Below are 22,473 nucleotides of genomic sequence, written 5' to 3'. Positions count from 1 at the left end.
TTGTCACTAATAACAACCTTTTCCGGGGATTCAAGGGGGAAAACATCACTGGCTTTTTCAGTGCTGGAATGAAGTTGCCAGTTAAAATTACATCATAGCAATAGCAGAAATGGTTCTAACTCAACCGCTTCCAAAAGAAGAAGGGAGTCAGGATTGGAGCATGGATCCAGATCTGAATTTCAAGGCTGGGCTCTATTTCTGTAAGTGCTGAATCAAATTCTCAGAGGATTGAAATCCAGATCGGCATCTAAATTTTGTGACTTGGGAACCATCTGGTGTTAGTTGATATTGGGTTTATGGAAAGGAATAAAGGGATCTTTTTAAAATATATTATTATTATTATTAGATAAAAAGGATTTTGTGGTGGATGGATGTACAGCCTATGAGAGACATCTCAAAGGGCTTGCCCTTCATATTTAATATGAAGGTGACTGAATACATTTAAAAAAACCCACACCAAACTTCTACCTACCAGATCTGTATATAAAATAACTTTCTTGTTTGTCTCAATCACTCACATCTGAGAACTCGACAGCTGCCATCTTCTCTTTGAAACAGCACTATGTTAAAGCACGCTAGCGAACTTTTAGTGCACACCAGCAGGGTCTACATGGAACAATTTGTGTACTTTAGAAAACTCACATCCTTACTACACATTGCTGCACCATGTAGACATTAAGATATCAAATATTTATTGTGCCCATGTTCAAAAACCGCTTACCAAGTTATTGGTTATTTTAAACAAACAAAGAAAAAGCTTAGCCATGGTGGATTTTTCACAATTAAACAAGACTTGTACTTAAAAAAATTCAAGTCTGCCCCAAAAGAAAAGAAATCTTCTGATGAGATCTGTTTAGTATCAGTGTGAGGAATAAGGGCAGGGAGGAGGATAAAATGCTGGAGGCTTCAGGGTTTTGCCACACCCATCCCAGAAAAGGAGCAGTGGAGAGGTCCTCCAAGCAGCCTAGACTGGTTGTGAGGAAGCACCCAGAGGGACCACTGGAACAGCCAATCAGGGAGCCGGGGGGGGGCATATAAAAGGAGCTGCAGAACAGAGCAGCAGTTAGTTGCTGCTTGGAGCTGGAGAAAAAAGGACTAGGTGTCTGGTTAGAAGAGCAGCAGGACCAAAGACAGTCTGCTGGCAGGGACCAAGGCAGCAAGAGGCTTCTGGCTGGCTGCTAAGACTGAGCCAAAGATAGTTTGCTACCAGGGACCGGGGGAGTATTGAGGGAGCTCCTGGCTGGCTGCGGGGACTGACTAAGGACTAAGCCTGGGGAGGGCTGCAGGAAGATAGTATCTCCAGGAGGAATGCCTGGGGATATGGCCCCATACAAGGGCTGGACTACTTAAAAATCAAAGCCCAGGGAGGGCTAGAGAGACACTGACTATATACCCCAGAAGGGGTCTGTTCTGGTTAACATGAAGACAATGTGTGTGACTCAGCCGGAGGGCTGAGTTATTGAAAAAACTGCCTAAGAACCACCAAAAGGGGTCACCAGAACTGAAAGAACACAGACACACCAGACCAGAAGGGGGCGCTCACGAGAGGTGAGTGCTGACCCAGTTACAAGCCCATATTTCAGAAATGCCCATGTGCAAAATATGTCCAGGCAGTTATAACAAATGATGCCTAAATGACTCATTTGTTTGTTCAATTATTGTTGCTGTATGAGCAATATTGCCAAATGGATATGCAAGTTATATGTGTGCAGTTCAGAAAATCTATGCATAAGAACTGCAGGGGTGTGAGTGTGTCTACAGAGATACACAAAATAGGGTCTTGTTTTGACAGATCTATACAAAAAAGCCACCAGCTACACATGGTCTTTGGGTACTGTAGATTGATTAAAGGAGTCCAAAGCCTTGTATGCATGTCAGTTTTTGGGTGCTATAGCCACAATTAAAAACAAAATCAGACACCAGATATCCCATCCTATACTCCTGAGGGAATGTACTATTCTCAAATAGAACTTCATGACTTGTCATGTGGACATCAATATTGGACAAGCACATTTGTTAGGTGACTGTTACTGTGAAGTTTGTGCCGAGGTTAAAAACATACCACTCTGATAAACCCATTTTATCAGAACTGATCCCGTTCAAGTAAAAATCCAATACGCATCAAAATCATGCTCCTCTATCCCAAAAGGAAAGAGAGAAATCACCTCTTTCTGTCTGGCTTCCATGCTCTTTAATTTTGTCCAGCATATATCTACCACTGTGATAGATGCTACAGAAAAACCGAAGAGAAATGGATGAATTACTTAATATCGCAATTTGATGCTCTGTTTTGTCAAGACTTACCCTGCCCACGACTCTGGGGAATGGTGGTCTCTGATTTTCTGGAATTAATATTGCTGTTGCCACAATGGCCCTTTTTTGTCTTAGAATTCCAAGACTGCCATCTTCAATCTTAAAGATTTCCTAAAAAAAAAAAAAAAAAAAAAGGAAGTAATTATCCAAGACCTCCAGGACAGCATGAATTTATTATCCCCCTTGCATAGATCTTAATTTCTGACTAGAAAATTCCAGAAAACCTTGCCAATACATCCTCTCAACCCTCATTAGCAGGAAGAGTATTGTTAGTTCAAGACTTGAACCAGTTTTGTGATTAATGATTATCTTTAAACTATTCAGTCTGATCTTCAGGATCATTCCATTTATGATGATGCCAATAATGATTTATGCATGCACTGTTCATCTTGCATTCCTGTAGCCTAACTTTCAGCCTAAGTAGAAAAAATGGCCTAGCTTGAAAGCAACCACACTAGCTCTATAAATCTCCACCTCTGACTGCGCTACCTTCCCATCTGATGAACCTGTTGAATCTTAAAAACCAGATGAGATCTGGCCAGCTAAGTGCTTGGGTAGGAGACCTGTAGGTAGACAAACATACTGGTGGAAGTGGTGTTGGTTAATTCTACCAGTATCACATTTCCATCCGAGTCAGGTAGAATCAATCCTCAAAACCTGGTGCTAAGCAATTTCCGTGTATTTAAGATGTTGGTTGGGGGGATCAGTTGTGAAAGTGAGGTAGGTTTTGATCATTTATGGTCATTAAAGATCTCATGACAGTTTTGTGTGATCACAGTAGCTATATCCATGGGAGAATCTAGGTAAATTTCAGCAGGGGTAATTACATTCTACATTCTCCCTCTCTTCTGGACCCAAACTGCTGTATACAGGTGTTGTTACAATAGCTGCTGCATTATATCCCAGAGGTGGATGCATTTCAATGGTGGTTGATGCAACACCTTTGTCATTCTGTAAATGAGCTTTCTAAAAGGCACGATTTGTTTGCGTCAGGAAACAACCACGGGCTGTTCCTGCTGCTATCTTGCTAGTGCCTCTGGCTAATATACAGTCTGCAGTAACTGAAAACTGTTGCCTCAATTGGTTTTAGTATGAATTTTCAAAGTGGACAATGAACAGAAAGCAGGGGAAACTCAGGCCTGCAATAGTCAATTCCAATCCTGCTGAAGTCAAAGAGGAGGAAGAACTATCAAGAAAATCCATTTTCAGCCTTCATTACTTTGAGGCCCACCCTAATAATATTTTCCCCTCCATCCCATGCACATTGCCACCTCTCTTTAGTCTTTCAATATGCAAGACACTTGGGTCCGTGTTTTTGTTTTGTCTTTCAATTTCTCTCCCAAATGAATTTTGCCTAATAAAAATTCATGAGAAAGTTGCAGACAAAAACATTGAAAGTGTCAAAATAAAAAAAGCTGAATTCTACCGAAAGGCAAATGTACAATACAGTAAGCTTTCAAATTCACTTCTGCTGTAAATACAGGCAGGAGCTTAGGTTGCCATATGTCTATGTGACGTGGTTGAGGAGCGTGACAAGGAATGAACGTTGAAATGTCCAAAATGAAAAGGTTCCTTTACTCAGCTTAGCACAAATAGAACTACAGTGATGACAACTTTGATCCATGCTGACTCCTAGTCTCACAAACCCCTCTGAGCTCATGAAGTGCTACATTACATTGAAGAATAATCTCCCAAAATGCCTTTGCAAATGAACAAGGCAACAGAAATTGATTCCTGCCTGTAGTATGGATCCCTGTGTTCAGTTCAGTGGGAGGCGTTTCCAGATGCACACCACTCAAAGGCATGGTCAGCGTTCAGGCAATATCTAGTACCAGATTTCCATATGTACTGCTGTATCACAGTGTCTTGTGTCTATTTTTGCTGCCAACACAAATTAGGACTAGCTCTATCTGGAACCCATTTCCATTAGTACTGGAAGACTTGAGTCATGAACAATTAATTCATACATTTTCCCACAATCAATCATCATTAAACTTTTTTCAGATTGTTCCCCTCTTGCAAAAAGCCAAAGATTATGCAACTGGTCACTACCTCAGTCCACATTCATTATCACAAAGTGTTGGAGGTGTCAAAGGAGGTAGGAAGACTAGAAGACCTTACCTCTGCATTATGAGCAAGATATTGGAACAATAAAGAATTCTTCCAGGGTTTTACAATGAGTCCAGTGCAGGGTGGGATGGGGCTTTGGTAGTTCAGTCAGAGATGTCTGTATACTCATATAAAGTAAATTTCATTCCTGTACAGATGACTGTGTAACACTTACATCTGATTAGTCACCACTAAAAAGTCAACATTCTCTTTCTTGTCACCTACTGAAATTAAAGGGATGCTTGCCCCTCTGCACAGGGGTACATTTCACCCACCACGCAGATATGACTAATTAAGCTAGTAGCCTATATACGTCACTATCAAGTTCACATAAACAAAATTGGAAAAAGAAAAGGGAAGCAGAAGAATTCTGGACTGGCCGCCATTAAGACATCAACATTTACCTATATATATATATATATATATATATATATATATATATATATATATATATATATTGCACAGTTACCACATTACTTCCTTTTCTAAGTAAAAGGGGAAATTATGGTATGTCAGTTAACACTGTGCAGTAGCAGTTGGCAAATGCTGACTTGTTAATGGTGACCAACACAGAAGCCAGGATTTGGGAATTCTATGCTTACACACAGCCTGACCTAATGAAGTCACAGAAAAGATTTGCATTGACTTCAATGCATACTCAATCAGGCCTGTAGTTTGTATATGTAATCACAGTAGCTGGGTGCACCTTTTTCATTTCTTGGAGCACGGTGCAAAGATTATGAAATCATTTCAAATGGCACGAGTTATACCTTTTGATAATGTAAGCTACTGTCTCAATATCACTTTAATATTATTATTGTATTATAATATTAGCATCTCTTGGAAGGCTGTGCCCCACCCCCCAGAAAAGTTGTCTCAGCAATAGGATTTTGTTACAGAAATTATAGAAGCAAAACTCTGCCACTGATAACTGGTGAGTAGTTACCAATTAAACAATGGGACTCAAGCTTTCTTCATGCTGTTTGTGCAGAATGCATGGCTAGGATTGGGCCAGAGAGCTCTAGCAATCCAATTAAACTTAATAAAGGCAACGGAAAGATTCCCACAATATTAGTACAAAGGAGTTAATTACAGGTAGCTGTTGAAAGAGTTCAATCTCAGATCTGCCATCCTATTTAAAAGATGGGAATCTTAACTCCATTTATACTTTGCATGGAAATTGTGTTACAAAGTTTTTCTTTATTATGTTTCTCCTTTTCAATAAACAAGGGAGTAGGAAGTGGAATGAGCATTATTTAATTTTAACTTTTTGACAGAAATATTTTGCCTCAGCACTTACAAGGATTCAGCTACTGTCTCCCTAGACAACGGAGAATCGGGCCGGCATCCAACTCTCACTTGACTATCTGACTCACCACTTCACCACAGGCTTTGCATCAGGCCTTTCACTTTACTGAGTGCCATTTTTAGATACAATACCAGTAATTTAATTTAATTTCCTAGTCCCATTACACAAGCATCAAGCCCGGACGAGGTTCATTTTTCTAATATTTAGGCATGTGCTAAAAAAAAAAAAAAAGACTAATCCAAATAACTGCAATGACCTTGAGTTGATAGAGGTCAAGTCTACGTAATCTAGGATGTTACACAGGTTCAGACTTCCCTAGTTCCCTCGAGAATTCTCAATTCAGCTTCCTCACCACCACCACCCTGTGGTACGAGTCTTTTTGAGGACTTAATACCTCTTGAAAATTTGAATAAATAGCCAAGCCACTTTCCAGTAACAGGCACCATTACTCTTGGCAGAGAAAACTTCATTAGAATTTGTCAGGGGAATAAGTTAGATGTCCGAACACTCATCAATTTGTCACAATAAGGGTTGGAAATATGACTGGAGTGGCAATCTGTAACCCATTATAGGTGACCAGGAAAGCAGTTGTGTTTCTTGTCATTTAGTTGTTTTTTATAAATTAGGTTTGATGGTGTAAGACGGGGTCAATAGCAGTTTCCATCACAAAAACACAAACAGAGTTAATTTACTTTTTAATGCAAGCAACCTGATCCCCTCCCTGAAATTGCAATTTAATATGGCATTCTCTTTCACTCCCACTGTTGTGTAACATGGCTGTGTGATGTAAAAGAGCAGCTGGAGGTGGCTGCATATCAGTGTTGGGAGATATAGTCTTCTCTATATCTATCCCTTATCTACTGTATTTCAGAGAGGGTGTTTGATTTATTTAATGTGTGTTATGTGCTGTAAGTGCAGATTATTATAATAATCATCACTACCTGGTGGTTACCATCAACAGTATTGAAAGTAAATTTTCTAAATGTTTGCCAAAGCATCAAAACACTGGCATTTATTATTAATACTCTGGAAAGACCCAACTGTATTCATGAGCTCTTCATAAGTAAGTTTAAGAACAGCTGTTTAAATAAATCATTAGATCAATTAATAAAATTAAGAATTTTAGAGGCCAGTGATACACAGACACCTACTTATAAATAGTCTCTCTCTTCATTCCCTGTAAATCCCACCATACAAATTGTACTGTATACTTTAAAAGCTTAAATCTAACTAGAATTCAGTATACTAAGGAGAATCATCTATCTTTGAACATATGAGATTAAAAGTTTCTGAAGTATGCACAATGGGGCAGCATCTGGAAATTGTTAGCGGAAAAGTGGATTTAATTGCGTGGGTGTTTTTTACTATTATAATTGTTACATACATAGACAGACAGATCTTCAGATTACACAAGTTGATCGATTCATTGACTTCTCACCAATTCATGACATCTCTGACTGCAGATTTACTAACTGTTTATTTAATGAGGGGCTATCATTTTTTTTATGGGGTATTGGATTTTTTAGCCTTCCTGACGGGTAACATACATTTTGTTTTACATTATTACAATTCTATATTTTAGTACCCTTGTAAATAATAATTATTTTATAAATGCATTAAAAATAGCCAAAGGTACATCTTCCTATTTTTAAGCTGTATATATGAATACCCAAGACTATTCCAGAGAAAACCATTGCATTTCTGCATTGTAGAATTATTTGCTCTATGATTATCTTGGACTTATGCATTGTGAGGCATGATGTAAAAAAATCATCTGTCTACATTCAAGTGTAACTTTAATGTATCTGAAAGCTCACCTTATTCTATGTCAGCAAAAAGTATTTCTAAGTCAAAGCTGATAATGACTGAATGCCATTAGCTTTCTCTTTCCGCACTCATTAACCATGGGAGTTACTTATTCTGGGACTAATCCAGAAATGACAAAGAAATGTTACTTTAAATTAACATTCTAGACTTTTCCCATCATTATTTACTGTAGTGGGTGTATTTTCATTTGAACCATATTGAATCACCCCTCTAGCAGGAATGCTCACATTGGCTGCACGCTGCTCATTAAATATAATGAGGTATCCCTTCATGGATAAACAACTAATTAGGCTCTGGCTGACTGCACATGTCAGATAACGTTGCAAAATATGGGCTTTGGGAAACTACTGTTTTGACCTTATGTCTCAAGTTTCACCTGGACACATTACTAACTCGCATTACTCATCACTGTGGAAAAAAAATCTCCACTGGCAGGAAGCAAACAGAAACAAGTTGCTTTTATAGCAGAAGGCAGGAGAACTCACCTCAATAGAGAGTATTGGTCTGATATCCTGGATAATACAATGCCACTAAAGATGCCCCAAAACCTTGAGATCCTCAGTGTGTTCAACCATATTGTAAATAAACAGACTAATTTTCTTTATACTCACTGCCCTAATGCAATAAAATATAACAATGCACAGATCATGAAGGTACTGTGCCTAGTACAATGGAGATTTTTCTCCCGCACAGTTTCTCTTTACCATGGTATCAAAAGATTGTGGGGTTTCTCAAACTGAAGTGTTTGGATCTGTAAGTAGCCCTAGAAAATGTGCATATAGTGATTTGTTTGCCCACTTTCTTATCATCAGATGGGGCTGTTTGACTAAAGTTTTTTCCTGCAACCCAAAAATTACTAATAAAGGATTATTTCTTCTCCATTGGAACTCCCTCCATGATGGTGAAAAGTGACACTGAATGCATTTCAGGAGAACTCTCCTCATGCATCATCTTCTAAATCAATGTTTCTCAACCATTTTGATAGAGGGGACAGACTTTCAGCCTTTCTAAACAGTATCAGGGAGATCTCAGGTACCAGTTGTTGAGAAACACTCTTCTAAATTACTCAGTTATCTTTCTTTATATTTTCAGTTACCTATTTCAACAGAGCTGAACAGAAAATGTAAATTTGTCTTTTAGAACCATCTGCTTTTCTAAGTTTCTGCAATTATTTTTCAGACCTGTGTGTAGATTTCCCTAGGTTTGCCCAAGTCACTTCAGGTATGAAGGTAGTGTCATAGTTTGGGAGATTTATAAAATCAGATCTTTAATAGGTGTATTGATGGGTAAGAGTTTAAATTATGTCATGTCTGAAATCTGAAACTGCTGATATAAGTGAGTATATATAGTCTACTCCCAGCTGCCTATAATCTCAAAGGAAAATACCAGAGGCTAAATCGGAGACAGTGGGAAGTGTAGGGAAGAGAGGGCTCATTGACTTCCTATTTCATTTTTGTGCATTTTGAAATAATGATGGTGGTTTTGAGCCAGCAGTTTGTGTTTTAGTTTTTGTAATATTCACAAGAGGCACTGATTTCAATAGTGTAGCTGGAAGGGCTGTTCCCCCCGATCCCAGCCCCCTTTCAGTCTGTTTGATATTTAAGATGGGCTCCCTTTGATGAAGTTTGGGAGAGTCACAGACATATGTAAGGAAAACATCCTACCTTCGAAGGAGATCTGAAACATTCTGAGGAAATTGTCCAGGCCACGCTTGGGAAATGTACACCAAAACCCCCATTTTTGTTAATAATTCTTTACAAAAATCTACCCCACTGTTAAAAGAATAAAAGGCCCTTACACAATAGAGGAGTTTTAAAATGTGTAATATCTAAATATTTCCCATTAATTTCTAAGGTCCCTTGGTGCATCTTAAGGTGCCTAAATACTTTTAATGATTTGGCTCTAAGTGATTTGTCCAGGGTCACACAGGAAGCAATGTGCCAGAGCAAGGCATTGAACTAGGGTCTTTAAACCTGCACACCCCATCCACTGAGCCATCCTTCTTCTCTGAATACATTCTAAGGACTAAATCCTGCAGCTTCTGCTTAGCTCCAGGGAACCACTCATATTGTAAATCCCCCCATTTTCACTTTGGAAAAAGAGGGTGTTGCACAGAGAACTCCTCAGGTTCTTGTACACCAGGGAGCAACCTCTTTCCAGGAGAGAACTGGGGGTGGGGGGGGGAGACAGGTCAAGGAAGTAGCATACAGATATGTCCAATGTGTTCACAAACTGCATGGGAGTTGTAATAGCGGCCATGGGCAAGTTTGTCTGGTGTTCCATCCGTGGGGAATAGGGACAATTCCCGATACAGAAAACTCTTTTCTATCTGAAAGACCATCTTACCTGGCATACTGTTCTATTTCCTTTTTTCATAGCATGTGTGGTCCTGCACGGTTTGTAAAGTAGCTCTCCCTTTGCTGCAGGGAAGCTAGCATCATTTTTTATCCCTGATCCCTAACACATTGGATAGGTATGTGCTTTATTGCTCATCCACCATGGAACTCATTCCATTATGACTATGATGTGCAAAAGCAATTACACGGTATCCTAAAGCAAAAATACTGTACGTAAAAATAATGTATATAGCTTAATGGATCTAGTGTGTGCAGCCCCAATCACATATCTCTGTGCATACAGGTCCCCAGCAGTGCAAGTACCCTCTTTTCCCTCCATCCCGCAAAAGGCTCAACATCCCTCTTTCCCCAAACATGCCTGCCTTCCCCTCCCAACAAATCTTCAGTTTTTCCTCTCACTGCCCACGAGCCTCTCAACCTTACCTTCCCTTTCCCTCCAACCCCTGAGCTCTTCACAAACACCCTTAGATCTCACCACTGTCCCCTCAAATACCCCCATCCTCCTTGCCATCCTTCCCCAAACTCTGCACCTCTCCTTACCATCTCCCCATAAACACTGCCTCTACTCCTTCAGCTGAATCTCCCTCTTCCCACCCCCTTCTTCTTTTTCACGTGAAAGCACCACAATCCTCCCACCCTTAATCCCAGTCTTTTCTCCCTCTTCTAATATCCTTCTGGGACAGATATGGCAATTCCCTGCAATACCTTATTGCATTAAGTAATATGTATTATTGTGGGCTGGGACTGTATTTAAACGCTCTTTGGGGGAGATGTGATAGATGTGAGACCTGGGAGTTCAAAAGACTACCTTGAAAAGGTGCCAGACAAGTATGGACTTTTGGGACAACATGTGTTAAATGGATTTCCTGGGGCATTCCTGGGGAGAGGTTAACGCAAATTCCTTAACCCTGGTTATGCAAAATCCCAGCCTTTTGAAGCCACAGAGACAGTCATTATCTGTTGATTACCTACTACAGAAGGTCAAGATCAAAAGCCCAAATAGTGGCTGGGCTGCCCATTTTTCATTCTGGTTCTGGAACTAAAATGGATGAACTTGTAACCACCCAATTGTGGGTTTTGAAGGACTATAACCTAGTTTGGAGTTGGAGAAGACCTCTGTTCAGATTTGAGCATGCATATAGATTCTTTGATTGTTTTAATATGATTTCACTGGAATGCTTTCACTTTAAGAATAAATGTGCTTGCTTAGAAGGAGCCATGCGGTAACTTATCACTGCGGCAAGACACTGGTCATAGGCTTTTCAGAGAGCGAAAGCAAAGTGCAAGTGCTGGCCATTAGGCAGACTAGCTTGCTGGGGATATCGCAGTGTAAGGCAGGGAGCTGTGCAGCCTTAAAACACACAGTCAGGAGTGAGTGAGCTGCAGGTTGCCACCTAAAAGAGGTGATGGCTAAGAGCTGGAGCCAAAAGAGGGTGCCCTTGGTGGACCACAGACCAGGAATGCAGATTCAGTTGCCCAGAACCTGTTACACCCCCTTCATTTTGATCCTTCAAGGTCACTGCCACTCAATATTGTTCAGCAGCCAAGGTCACGCTAAACTGATGTCCTCTGCCCCCCAAAATGCCTACTTTTCTCTGTCAATCACCTTGGCACATGCTTCCTTTGCCCTTGAACATACCTTTTTGCTTTGCCTCTCCCCAGCTTCCCTATCTTCACCCTTCTTCTCTCTGTCTCCCCTTTTCACCTTCACTCCCCCAATGCCAGTATTGGCAACCCAAAAGTTCAAAAATCCTGGTGGATTCTGACTTCATGAGCCAGGACCAAGGGAGGAACTCTTCCAGAGCAGCCTTTCTGTAAGCCAGATAGAGAAATACCAGTGGGACCTCTCCTTTGGCTTTTAGCAGATAAATAGGAGCTGTTTCCTCACATCCCTCCACCTCTAACCCCGGTTTTCAAATTTGTTTATGAGATCCACTGGGAACTGGACTCAGCTCATGACACTGCTGCCATAAGCCACAGAATAGCCTTCATACAGATAACAACCTAGAGATCAGAGATGTGGGGCTTCATTCTGTTGTCCTGTACCTTGCGCAGCCATTCATGCCAGTGCAACAGTGTGTGTAAAACGCTACCCAGTCAGAATAGTAGCATTTCCAGTCCACTTTACACAGTGCAAATAGCTACATAGGCAAGGCAGCAGAGGAGCAGGCTCCTTGTATCCTATTTCCAAGCTTTGAAGTATCCAATCTCCCAATTCTGTCATTTTGAATTTGGAATTTGTGTGGCCTGTTTTAAAATACAACGCTAATTCATATGCTCTTTCAACTGAAAACAGTTTGGGGCACACAGATCTGATTTCCAAGCTTCCTTCTCCCATGTAATGGCTAACTAGGTACTCGTGTGCAAAATTTGCCAGTTATCCTACACCAAAAAATGCATTGCACAAAGTGGAGAGGGAAGGTGGCTCTTTCTCGGGGCTGTAACAATGTGCTGCATTAGACTGCAGGGTGAGAATGCAGGGTAGATCTCACAGTTTTGCTGTGGACTGCACAGCATGCCACAGAGACAGGAGACTTTCCAGTACTCTTTACTATATAGGAATGACGTTCTAAAGAGTTTAAGTTCCCCTTGCTATTACAGTTCTATGTTTTTCCTAAGCAGAGGCTGCCAGTACTAACAAGTGAAGTGGTGGTCTGTGATGAAGACAAAATGCCCAGTTAGAACCAGGCTGAGGCCAAATTCCTCCTTTTCCAAGCCAGATTTGAACTGGGGCCTAAAGAGCTGAAATGTTAGCATATAAATCTGCTTCACAATTTGGTCCTTATTTCTTCTACTCAGTCCAAATTAATTAACTGGCATTATCAACTTGATCCTAAGAGCTTAATTCAGTTGTGAGATACAAACAAGGATGAGTGTTGACAAGTACCCTGGGTACAGATTCCTACTACAGTCAGAATGATACTCAAACATGAAAATAATGGACCTGATTTTCCATTGCCTTACATCAGTTTTATACCAATGACTCAGCTGAAGGCAAAGGACTCACACTGATGTAATCATAGAAGATTAGGGTTGGAAGAGACCTCAGGAGGTCATCTAGTCCAACCCCCTGCTCAAAGCAGGACCAACCCCAACTAAATCATCCCAGACAGGGCTTTGCCCAGCCAGGCCATAAAAACCTCTAAGGATGGATATTCCACCACCTCCCTAGGTAACCCATTCCAGTGCTTCACCACCCTCCCAGTTAAATAGTTTTTCCTAATAACCCATTGGAACTTGAGACCATCACTCCTCCCACACTGCAACTTGAAACCATTGCTCCTTGTTCTGTATTCTGCCACCGCTGAGAACAGCCGAGCTCCATCCTCTTTCAAACCCCCCTCCCCTCAGGTAGTTGAAGGCTGCTATCAAATCCGCCCTCACTCTTCTCTTCTGAGGACTAAATAACCCCAGTTCCCTCAGCCTCTCCTCATAAGTCATGAATCCCAGCCCCCTAAACATTTTCGTTACCCTCCACTGGACTCTCTCCATATTGTCCACATCCTTTCTGTAATGTGGGGCCCAAAACTGGATGCAATACTCCAGATGTGGCCTCACCAGTGCCCAATAGAGGGTAATAATCACTTCCCTCGATCTGCTGGCAATGTTTCTACTAAAGCAGCCCAATATGCCATTAGCCTTCTTGGCAACAAGGACACACTAATGGTAATGTAGATACTGCAGAATTAGGACTGCTCTGTTTATAATCCATTTACTACACTACAGATGGAAAGGTCTCAAGAGACTATCAAAAAGAGCCATGTAACTTTTCTGAATGCAAGAGTTTTTATGTGGATCCTAATTTAGGTAAGAGATGGTGAATATTCATATGTACAAAGCCAACTCTCAAATTACTGCCATTGTTGTACCTAAGAGCACTTGATTCTATCCAAGATTACCATTAATTTATATTCAATTTTAACTTCCAAATCCAACTTTTTCTGTACCTATAATAGAAGTTAGTGTTGTTTGGAGCTAGTTCCACCTATTTTGGGTCAAATCTCACCCCCTTTGGAAGAATCTTCCCATACAGACATGGAAGATGCAGATGAGAATAACCAGCTTTTTCTAGAGGATGGGATCCCAGTCAATTCTTTATTAGATGTAGAATCCAGAAGGCCCCCTTACTTGCATACTGCAAATAAAGTATAATTTAGGGTATTCATAGTGTGGATCTGACACGATCAACAATCAGGATAAAATAATTGCCCTACTGGAACACATCAATGAACCATGTCATCTGGCTTCATGTTCCTGACAATGGTTATCACTGAATGTCTCAGAAGATGGAAACCTAAATGTATGCACCTAATTGAGCTCGAGTTCCTAACTGTAGCTGAGTGATCTGTTACCATGAAACATGAGGTTTGATAGTAATCGTAATTTTAACACAGCTATCACAACATCATGCACAATTCTAACGGATGTGTGAAATCTGACCCATTGTCCTTATCATGCGACAGTCATGGTTACATAAAAACATTTCTTTTCTAATTTACATGTGTTGCCTTTTAAATGAGTGTCCTTCAAGAGCAAAATAGTCACCATCTGTACAACCCCTAAGCAGGCAGGCTTTGTGCAAATTAATTAAACTAGGGTAAGGTACATTGGGTTTCTGGTCAGTGGAATCATATAAGCCATGCTATTTAAAAGGAGGTGGGATTTTCAAAAGTGCTGAGCACCACATAATTCCTGCTCATTACAGTGGCTTGCTTGGAAAGGAAGGATGGTCCATTGGTTAGTGCACTAAGCTGGGACTTGGGAGAGCCAAGTTCAATTCTTTGCTCCACCAAAGGTTCCTGTATGACCTGGGGCAAGTCACTAAGTCTCTCTGTGCCTCAGTTTCCCATCTGTAAAATGGGGGTTGTGGTATCACAGGGGGGTTGTAAGGATAAATATGCTAATGATTATAAGGTGCTCACATACTTTGGTTCTGGGGGGCCAAATAAGTGGTACCCCATGAATAGATACATGCTCAGCAATTTTGAAAATAAGGCTATTTTATTTAGGGCCCAAATTAGGATTTAGGAAGTGAATTCACCCTTTACTGAGCATATGTCTTCACTGGGCTGTTCAAACATCTCCTAGATCATTTTTTCTTGAAAGGTAATAAGCAATTCAGGATCTATTAGTGTATATGAATAGTTTAAATTGTTCCTTCCAACGTGCATTACCTTTACCTTGTACTCATCTATGGCAAATTTCATCTGCTATCATGTTGCCCAATTACCTAGTTTTGTAGGTCCTTCCGGAGTAACGCTCAGTCTTCCCTGGCCTTGATCCACCTAAATAATTGGGTGTCAGAGGATTCTGACACCTTGAAATGTGTGAAAAGGATTATCCTTCATCTGTGCAGTGTACAGTATTTCACAAAGAGAATCTGTATGAGGGCATCATGCAATGCTAGCAGGATATGCAATTCTTTTTAAAGAAAAGTGTGTGAGATTATGTTATAGGGTATGTAGCTCTTGTATGAAATAAATTTTATACTCAAACTGTTGTCCCAGTTATTAAAGATATTATTAAACCTGATGTCATTTTAAATCCTCATACTTGGAAACAACACTAGATTTTAGAGGTCTCTTCCCTAAATTTAGTTAACTTACCCTACCCAGCATCCACAGGAGGCAAAGCAAATTTAAAGACAACCTGAGTAAGCATACAGATTTTAGAGCTCTTTAGGGTATGTCTACACTGCAATTAAAAGCGCGTGGCTGGCCCGTGCCCGCTGACTCAGGCTCGCGGGACTTGGGCTAAGGGGCTGTTCAATTGTGGTGTAGACGTTCAGGCTTGGGCTGGAGTCTGGGCTCTAGGATCCAGCAAGGTGGGAGGGTCTCAGAGCTCAGACTACAGCCCCCAAGTCCAAAAGTCTACCCTTCTGTAATGATGAGGATAAGAGTTATTATGAATTAGCTGTGAGATTCACATGCTTATAAGAATGGCATATTAACAATACCCTTATGTTTTTCTCTTCTTAATCTGCTTTGTGTCATATTCAACACAGTAGTAAAGAAGAACTCTGATATTGATTTGCACATCATCTTTTGCATTTCACTATGCTTCTCAGAAAGGAAGGGGTGTTGACAAGTTAATGAACTCCAGCTACTAACACATGGATAAGTCAAGGGATGGGTTTAGCACCTGTCTTGTTCTAATCATTTGAAGTCTTGCTTAGGTGAACCTTTCTTGATCACTACACGAAAACTGAAACAGTCTTCTTTTAGTAATCATGAGTGCCAACACTATCAGAACAAGTCACGTAATGTGTGGCTGCTTGTAGACCCCCTATTAGTCTAAATGAATCAGTTCTTGCACTCCTAAACCTTTACTTTTTTAACATATGGGATGTAATAATCTATGCTAAAAAGTCACCGGGTCCTAAGTCTTCCAAAAATGTACTTTTCTAAGAGTTTACATAACTGTGTTGCTCCATTTTCAAATGAAATTCCTTGTGCAAATAGCTGTTAATTTCCAATAGCATAGAACATGGTCAAGATAGCTGAACTACCTATTCATCAAATCCCTACTTAAACCCTTGTTTGGGAGCCTGCATAATACCAATGTACATTAACGTACCATCAATGAATATATTTTCTGGCTCAAAAGCCTCTTTGACCTCTGTCCTGTATGCATTTTATATCCACTTTATCAATTTTTATAAGACAGATACATGGACTAGGTCATCTCTCATCTTCTGCACTTAGCCATGATCGAGATCTATGGGCTACATTTGCTCAGCACAAAAGAGAAGGTGAAGGTGTCAGGAGCTAGTTCTTGTTCCTTGAGTCTTCAGAAGAGCCTTGACCCCATGCAACTTGAAGCTGCTTCCAGAAAGGAAGAATGTGGTGGTAAATTGACCTATGACATGTCCCATCCCACCTCCAGTGCTGGAAAAAGAGGACAAAGGCACAAGGTCCAGCTATGGTGCAAATAACAGGCAAATCTCCTTTACCAAGAGAACTCTCTGCTGGGCATTTGCTACTGGATCCCCAGTAGTACAGAGGAACTGTAACCCGGTGAGAAAATCTTGCCATCCATCTAAATCTTTGAATTAAGGAGCTGTCTTCAAAGTCTCTGCACTAGTTGAAGGGCCATGTTCCTTGGTGAGGAAGTACTAAGATACTACCTAATAGGGGCTATATAGGTGGTTAGAAGGACAGATTAGATATCTGGATGGGGGAACAGCTGTGGTGCCCTTAAAAGGACTGGAAGTTGGAACAGTAGTTTTCATACTTTCCATCACAATTTCTCCTTCCAGAAGTACAGGGTGGAGTCTGTAGTGGCATGCTGCCCTGAATTCCATATGCTATGCCTTGCCAGGCATTACTGTGGCAATGAGAATAAACTATTGTTTCTAAGGAATAAACCGATGCAATTCAGCCAACCAAGTGGCACAAACAAAAGTTTAAAAAATGTGTTTTGTAAGCTGTGCCTGCACTGTGTCAGGAACCTGTTATGCTGCGTTGCTGTGCTGACAACTCTGACATACAAAAACTTTGCTCTCTGTTCTGTGATCCTAATAGCAGGTACCGATATTTCAGATCCACAGAGCTAGGTAAATGCTGCAAGCAGCAGTGGAAAACACACTACATATATATCTAAAGAACAATGACATGAAAAAATACCATTTACCAGAACGATAAACAGAAATGGCCTCTTCCTTTTCCAAAAGATGGGTAATTTATTTTCATATTCATAGGCCCATGATCCACATGGGCAAATGAGATAGCAGGAGTGGGCGTCTTAGTTATTTTAGCCTGACAATATTTTCCTAATGATATTATTTGAATCAATAAGTAGAGAGGAAAAAAGGAATAGTTTAAATAAAATAAAGATTGATCTGAGCCTCCATCCAAAACTTGAACTTAACTTTGAACCTTTTTAAAGAGGTCTGAAAAATGCCCAAGTAAATATGATGTGTTTTGTTTGTTAAACAGATTCCATTTCAGGACGGGGACTGGGAGTTAAAATGTCCACATACCATAGGAATTTTCTTCTCACCCGGTTTTCATTTGCATCACAATCAGCAGAGGCCTCCCAGGATGACCCATCTAAATAACCAGGCTCACCAGAGTTGGATTATTCAGATAAGGTTTGGACAAGCGTCCAGAAATTGCCAGCACTTTATTCAAAGTCAAACTCCATATGTTTCACCTAAAAAGTCCATTCTGTTTTTAGAGATATTACCAGTTCCAGTGATATTCACTATACTTACTACTAGAACCCTAACATTTCTAGAATTGGCATTTTAAAATGCATCTACTGCACCATGCAAGTGCACATAAATACAACAAAACAGGTTATTGGTATGACTCCACAGCACTATTAATCATCCCTATGGCGTAATATCTAACTTGTGGTGTTTGTGATTCAGAAAAGGGAAATGTTATCAAAAACTGACCTTTCATGTTTGTAATGGACAAAACAGCCTCTTAATTAGAGATCCAGAGGTCTGGGTTAACCCATTATTAAGACAGAGGCCAAATTCTGATCGAAGTTTGGGTTTCAAACAACTTCAAGATTTAAGGGTGTTTAGATCAGAAGTTTTGGTCCTCGCCTTTTTCTGCTTGTAACTACACTGCAAATTCCTAGTTTATTGCTAAACTGTATTCTTTATATTAGAAATTCAAATCAAAGTTACTTGGGCTAGGTAGGTGGCTCATCAGAAGCTGCACTCGAGAAGCTTTGGATGAATTCCTGTCACTGCTCATCATTTCAAGGATCATAACCATGGTAGAAGCAGAGTTTCCAGAATGTAACAAGCTAATTAGTAAGGGCTACTCTTCAGACAGATTTCCCAGGGGAGGAAGGAGAGGGAGGGGTTGTTGTAGTAAAGCAAAAATTGCTGTAGAAAGATATCACTGAGAGAACTGGAATTAATAGGGAGAGAGAGACAGAAGAGGTGGGGAGTCAGAGTCAAGGGCTGGGAAAAGGGAGATACATGAAGTAAAACTGAAGGAAAAGGATAAGAAGAAGGATTCTTGCAAGAAGTGTCCCCCTCTTTTTGTGTTTCTCTTTTCAATGTGTAGTATGAGTCACATAAAACTTCACAGAGATTATAATGCAATACCTTGGCACCAATCGCTCTTGTTTATGTGGCCATTAGTTCAAAGCCACAGACAAGCAATTTATTGGGTATGAAAAATGTCACCTATGGTACCCTAATTTGCATCTGAAAATTGATTTTTGTCACACTGGGATTTTAGGACAACCTCTTTTGGCAGCCAACACTGCCACAAAGCATAATAAAAATAATTATGTGGCCACAAAAGCATGTTAGGCTCACTGTAAATTTTAAGTCTCTAAAGGATTGTACTTGGCAAGGCATTATTGATGAGATTGTGAAAGAGTTACCTGCGGCAATCCTTCTTGATGATTTAATATTGACACCTAAATTTAAAGCATAACTGATGATTGCTAGCTAAGTGTATAACATCATAATGGTCCTTCATTATGCTTAGTCAAACACTCCTGCATGGTACTGGAATATTAGAAATGTCAGTCAAACCACCACTGGGATTTTTAAAAGTGATAATTGCTGAGCGACGTCGTATTTCGTGAAGATGATCACAGTTAAACCATGTCACCTATTAGCTTGGCAATTTTGCAATTATTAAATCCACCTGTTCGTTTTTCACTTGGTGGCATTCTGGGCTCTTAGAATCTGCCAATTTCTATCCGCTCAGTCATGAGGCAGTTAATTTGTATGGGAAGATGTCATCTGCCACTGTGGTTCTGAATAATCCTATTAATGATCAAAATGCTAAGTTGCTCAAACACTTTCGTTAGTTATTTTGGCAAAACAGTTCCCCTGAGTAAGTTATATTTATACTCCAGAGGCTTCTAAAACTGAATTGACTATGTGTAATTATGCAGATGAGTTTCCTCCCTCAGAGAGATATTGTTTTAGAGCAGTATTCTTTATAAGAAAGTTCTTTTCCTACCATTGTATCTTTTTATCAGCCCAGAATAATCTACAGCCTCAGTTTCAGTGCGGGAGAGACTTTCCTCTCTATTGTGAATAAAATATTTAGTCTTGGCTCTGGATATTGTTTCTTCCATTAAAAAGTCAGGTACAGGATGGTGATTTAGAAAAATATATACCTTTCATGCTAAGTTTTGGAGGGTAGGTGTTTGTGGGAGAGGAAAAGGTAATATTGAGAATGAGTTAACAGATCCAGACAATATGATCTGACTCAAACCTTTCCTCAAAAAAATTAAAACAATTTTTTTTGTTATGAAAGTAACTTATAGAGGTCTCTAGAGGTGCAGTTGGGGGTTTGTTTTAGACTTGTGGGGAGAGTTTCTATGAGAGCAGAATTCATCTTTCTAATGAAGTTCATATTTAACATCTTGTTGCAGTGTAAAACTACAACAGCATTGTACTGCACTTGAGAAAATTGCTACAAGAGTGTTACAATATTTGAGGCTACTTGTGGGAAATACTGAAGTCATATTTTTTTAAAGGGCAGTTGCCTTCCATAGGATTTATTAGCTACATTCTTACATGCTAACCAAGAATTGTGTGTATGTATTTAGGTGTGAGCTGCTATGGTGCAGTCTGGTTCTTCTCTTTTCACATCCACTCAGCCCTGGTCTAGCTAGCAGAAGGATTTGACCCTGACGAAGAATTCCAGGAACATTTGGCAAATGTTTGGCCAGAATTTTAAGCAACTATTGTGCTTGGAGACATACCTATGAGGACTACCTGAAGAGTTTCTTTCCTCTTGAAAATTTCTATCAGTGTGCTATTGCACTGTACGTTTTTTTTAACGTGGAATAATTGCTTTGCAACACACAAAGAAGCTGGACACCTGGTAGCTTCAGTTATCTGGGGATTCCTGAGTAGCATAGAGCTGGGATAGCTGGCTGAGCACTATGCTCATTTGCAGCCCTCAGTTTAGGAGTTGTGCCTGGAATGCTGCTGTTCTCCAGCAACCCACAACTTGCCAAACAGCCTCCTGGGTGCTGGTGGAATTTAAAAACAGTGCAGGACTCAGTCTAAGTTATATCAGGCTGATCCAGCAATGAAAAGCTCTGGATAATTGGGGATGTAAATCACAGAAGATTAGGGTTGGAAGAGACCTCAGGAGGTCATCTAGCAGGACCAACCCCAACTAAATCATCCCAGACAGGGCTTTGCCCAGCCAGGCCATAAAAACCTCTAAGGATGGATATTCCACCACCTCCCTAGGTAACCCATTCCAGTGCTTCACCACCCACCTCGTGAAACAGTTTTTCCTAATAACCCACTGGAACTGAGACCATCGCTCCTCCCACACTGCAACTTGAGACCATTGCTCCTTGTTCTGTATTCTGCCACCGCTGAGAACAGCCTAGCTCCATCCTCTTTCGAACCCCCCGCCCCAGGTAGTTGAAGGCTGCTATCAAATCCCCCCCCTCACTCTTCTCTTCTGAGGACTAAATAACCCCAGTTCCCTCAGCCTCTCCTCATAAGTCATGTATCCCAGCCCCCTAAACATTTTCATTGCCCTCCACTGGCCTCTTTCCAAATTTTCCACATCCTTTCTGCAATGGGGGGCCCAAAACTGGATGCAGTACTCCACATGTGGCCTCACCAGTGCCCAATAGAGGGGAATAATCACTTCCCTTGATCTGCTGGCAGTGCTCCTACTAATGTAGCCTAATATGCCGTTAGCCTTCTTGGCCACAAGGACACACTGTTGACTGATATCCTGCTTCTCGTCCACTGTAATCCCTAGGTCCTTTTCTGCAGAACTGCCCCTTAGCCAGTTGGTTCCCAGCCTGTAGCAGTGCAAGGGATTCTACCGTCCTAAGTGCAGGACTCTGTAAAGGTGGCTTAAAGACATTTTCCCTTCCACCCCTCCTCAGCTGGGCTGAGTCAATCTTTGAGGCAACTGAGTATCGGACTCTGTTTCTATATTCTAGTATAGGGCCCCAATCCTGGAAAGACATATGTATGCATTTAACTTTATACTCTGCAAGTAGCCCCATTAGCCATAAACCTTTGCTGGGTCAAGTCCTAAATAGTTAATAAAATAAAGCAAAGGTTACATATTCTTTGGGAGGAAGCCAGAAAATGTTTTTTAAAGTCATTTTTCAGCAGTGCATGTTTTTTTAACCTTTTCTCTTTTAAATTTATGGATTTTGTGGGTCTACATAGCTTTGGCTATGCTCTGAATGTATGTTTCCACAAGCAGCGCAGACCATGGTTTTAGATTTTACTCAGTATCATACTTTGTCCATATATGGCTCACTCTAGCTGAAAGCAGCAACATTTGCTAGTGGAATTCTATATTTAGTTTTGAATGATGATCTTGCATTTATAAATCATTGCCTCCGACAGAGGAGGAAATTATTTATAATCAATGCACAAACACTGAAGCAAATATGACGGCTCAGCTTTCCTAACAATGCTTATATCGTTAAAAAACACACAATTGACAAAAATATTTTTCACGCTGTCAACACAAACGAGAAAAGGACTCCATCTGGTTTCCAGTGCTAGGTCTACAATTGTATATAATCTATACTGCAGTATTGACCAAATCCATCTCACCTTACCTACATGACTAG

The 22,473-nt window shown here is 40.4% G+C and overlaps 1 protein-coding gene across 1 annotated transcript in view; it reads right to left on the bottom strand.

The window, feature by feature from the left end:
• CDH13 (cadherin 13) overlaps positions 1-22,473 on the bottom strand; it is a 620,546-nt gene that overhangs the window by 461,114 nt on the left and 136,959 nt on the right. The window contains exon 4 of the mRNA XM_077831429.1: positions 2,305-2,424. Coding sequence (XP_077687555.1) covers positions 2,305-2,424 — 120 coding nt within the window. The remainder of the gene's footprint in view (positions 1-2,304; positions 2,425-22,473) is intronic.

The sequence above is a fragment of the Eretmochelys imbricata genome, chromosome 12, assembly GCF_965152235.1.
Source record: "Eretmochelys imbricata isolate rEreImb1 chromosome 12, rEreImb1.hap1, whole genome shotgun sequence".
Taxonomy (NCBI): Eukaryota; Metazoa; Chordata; order Testudines; family Cheloniidae; genus Eretmochelys; species Eretmochelys imbricata.
Note: the sequence above shows the minus strand (reverse complement) of the source record. Positions and strands in the feature narration are given on the sequence as shown.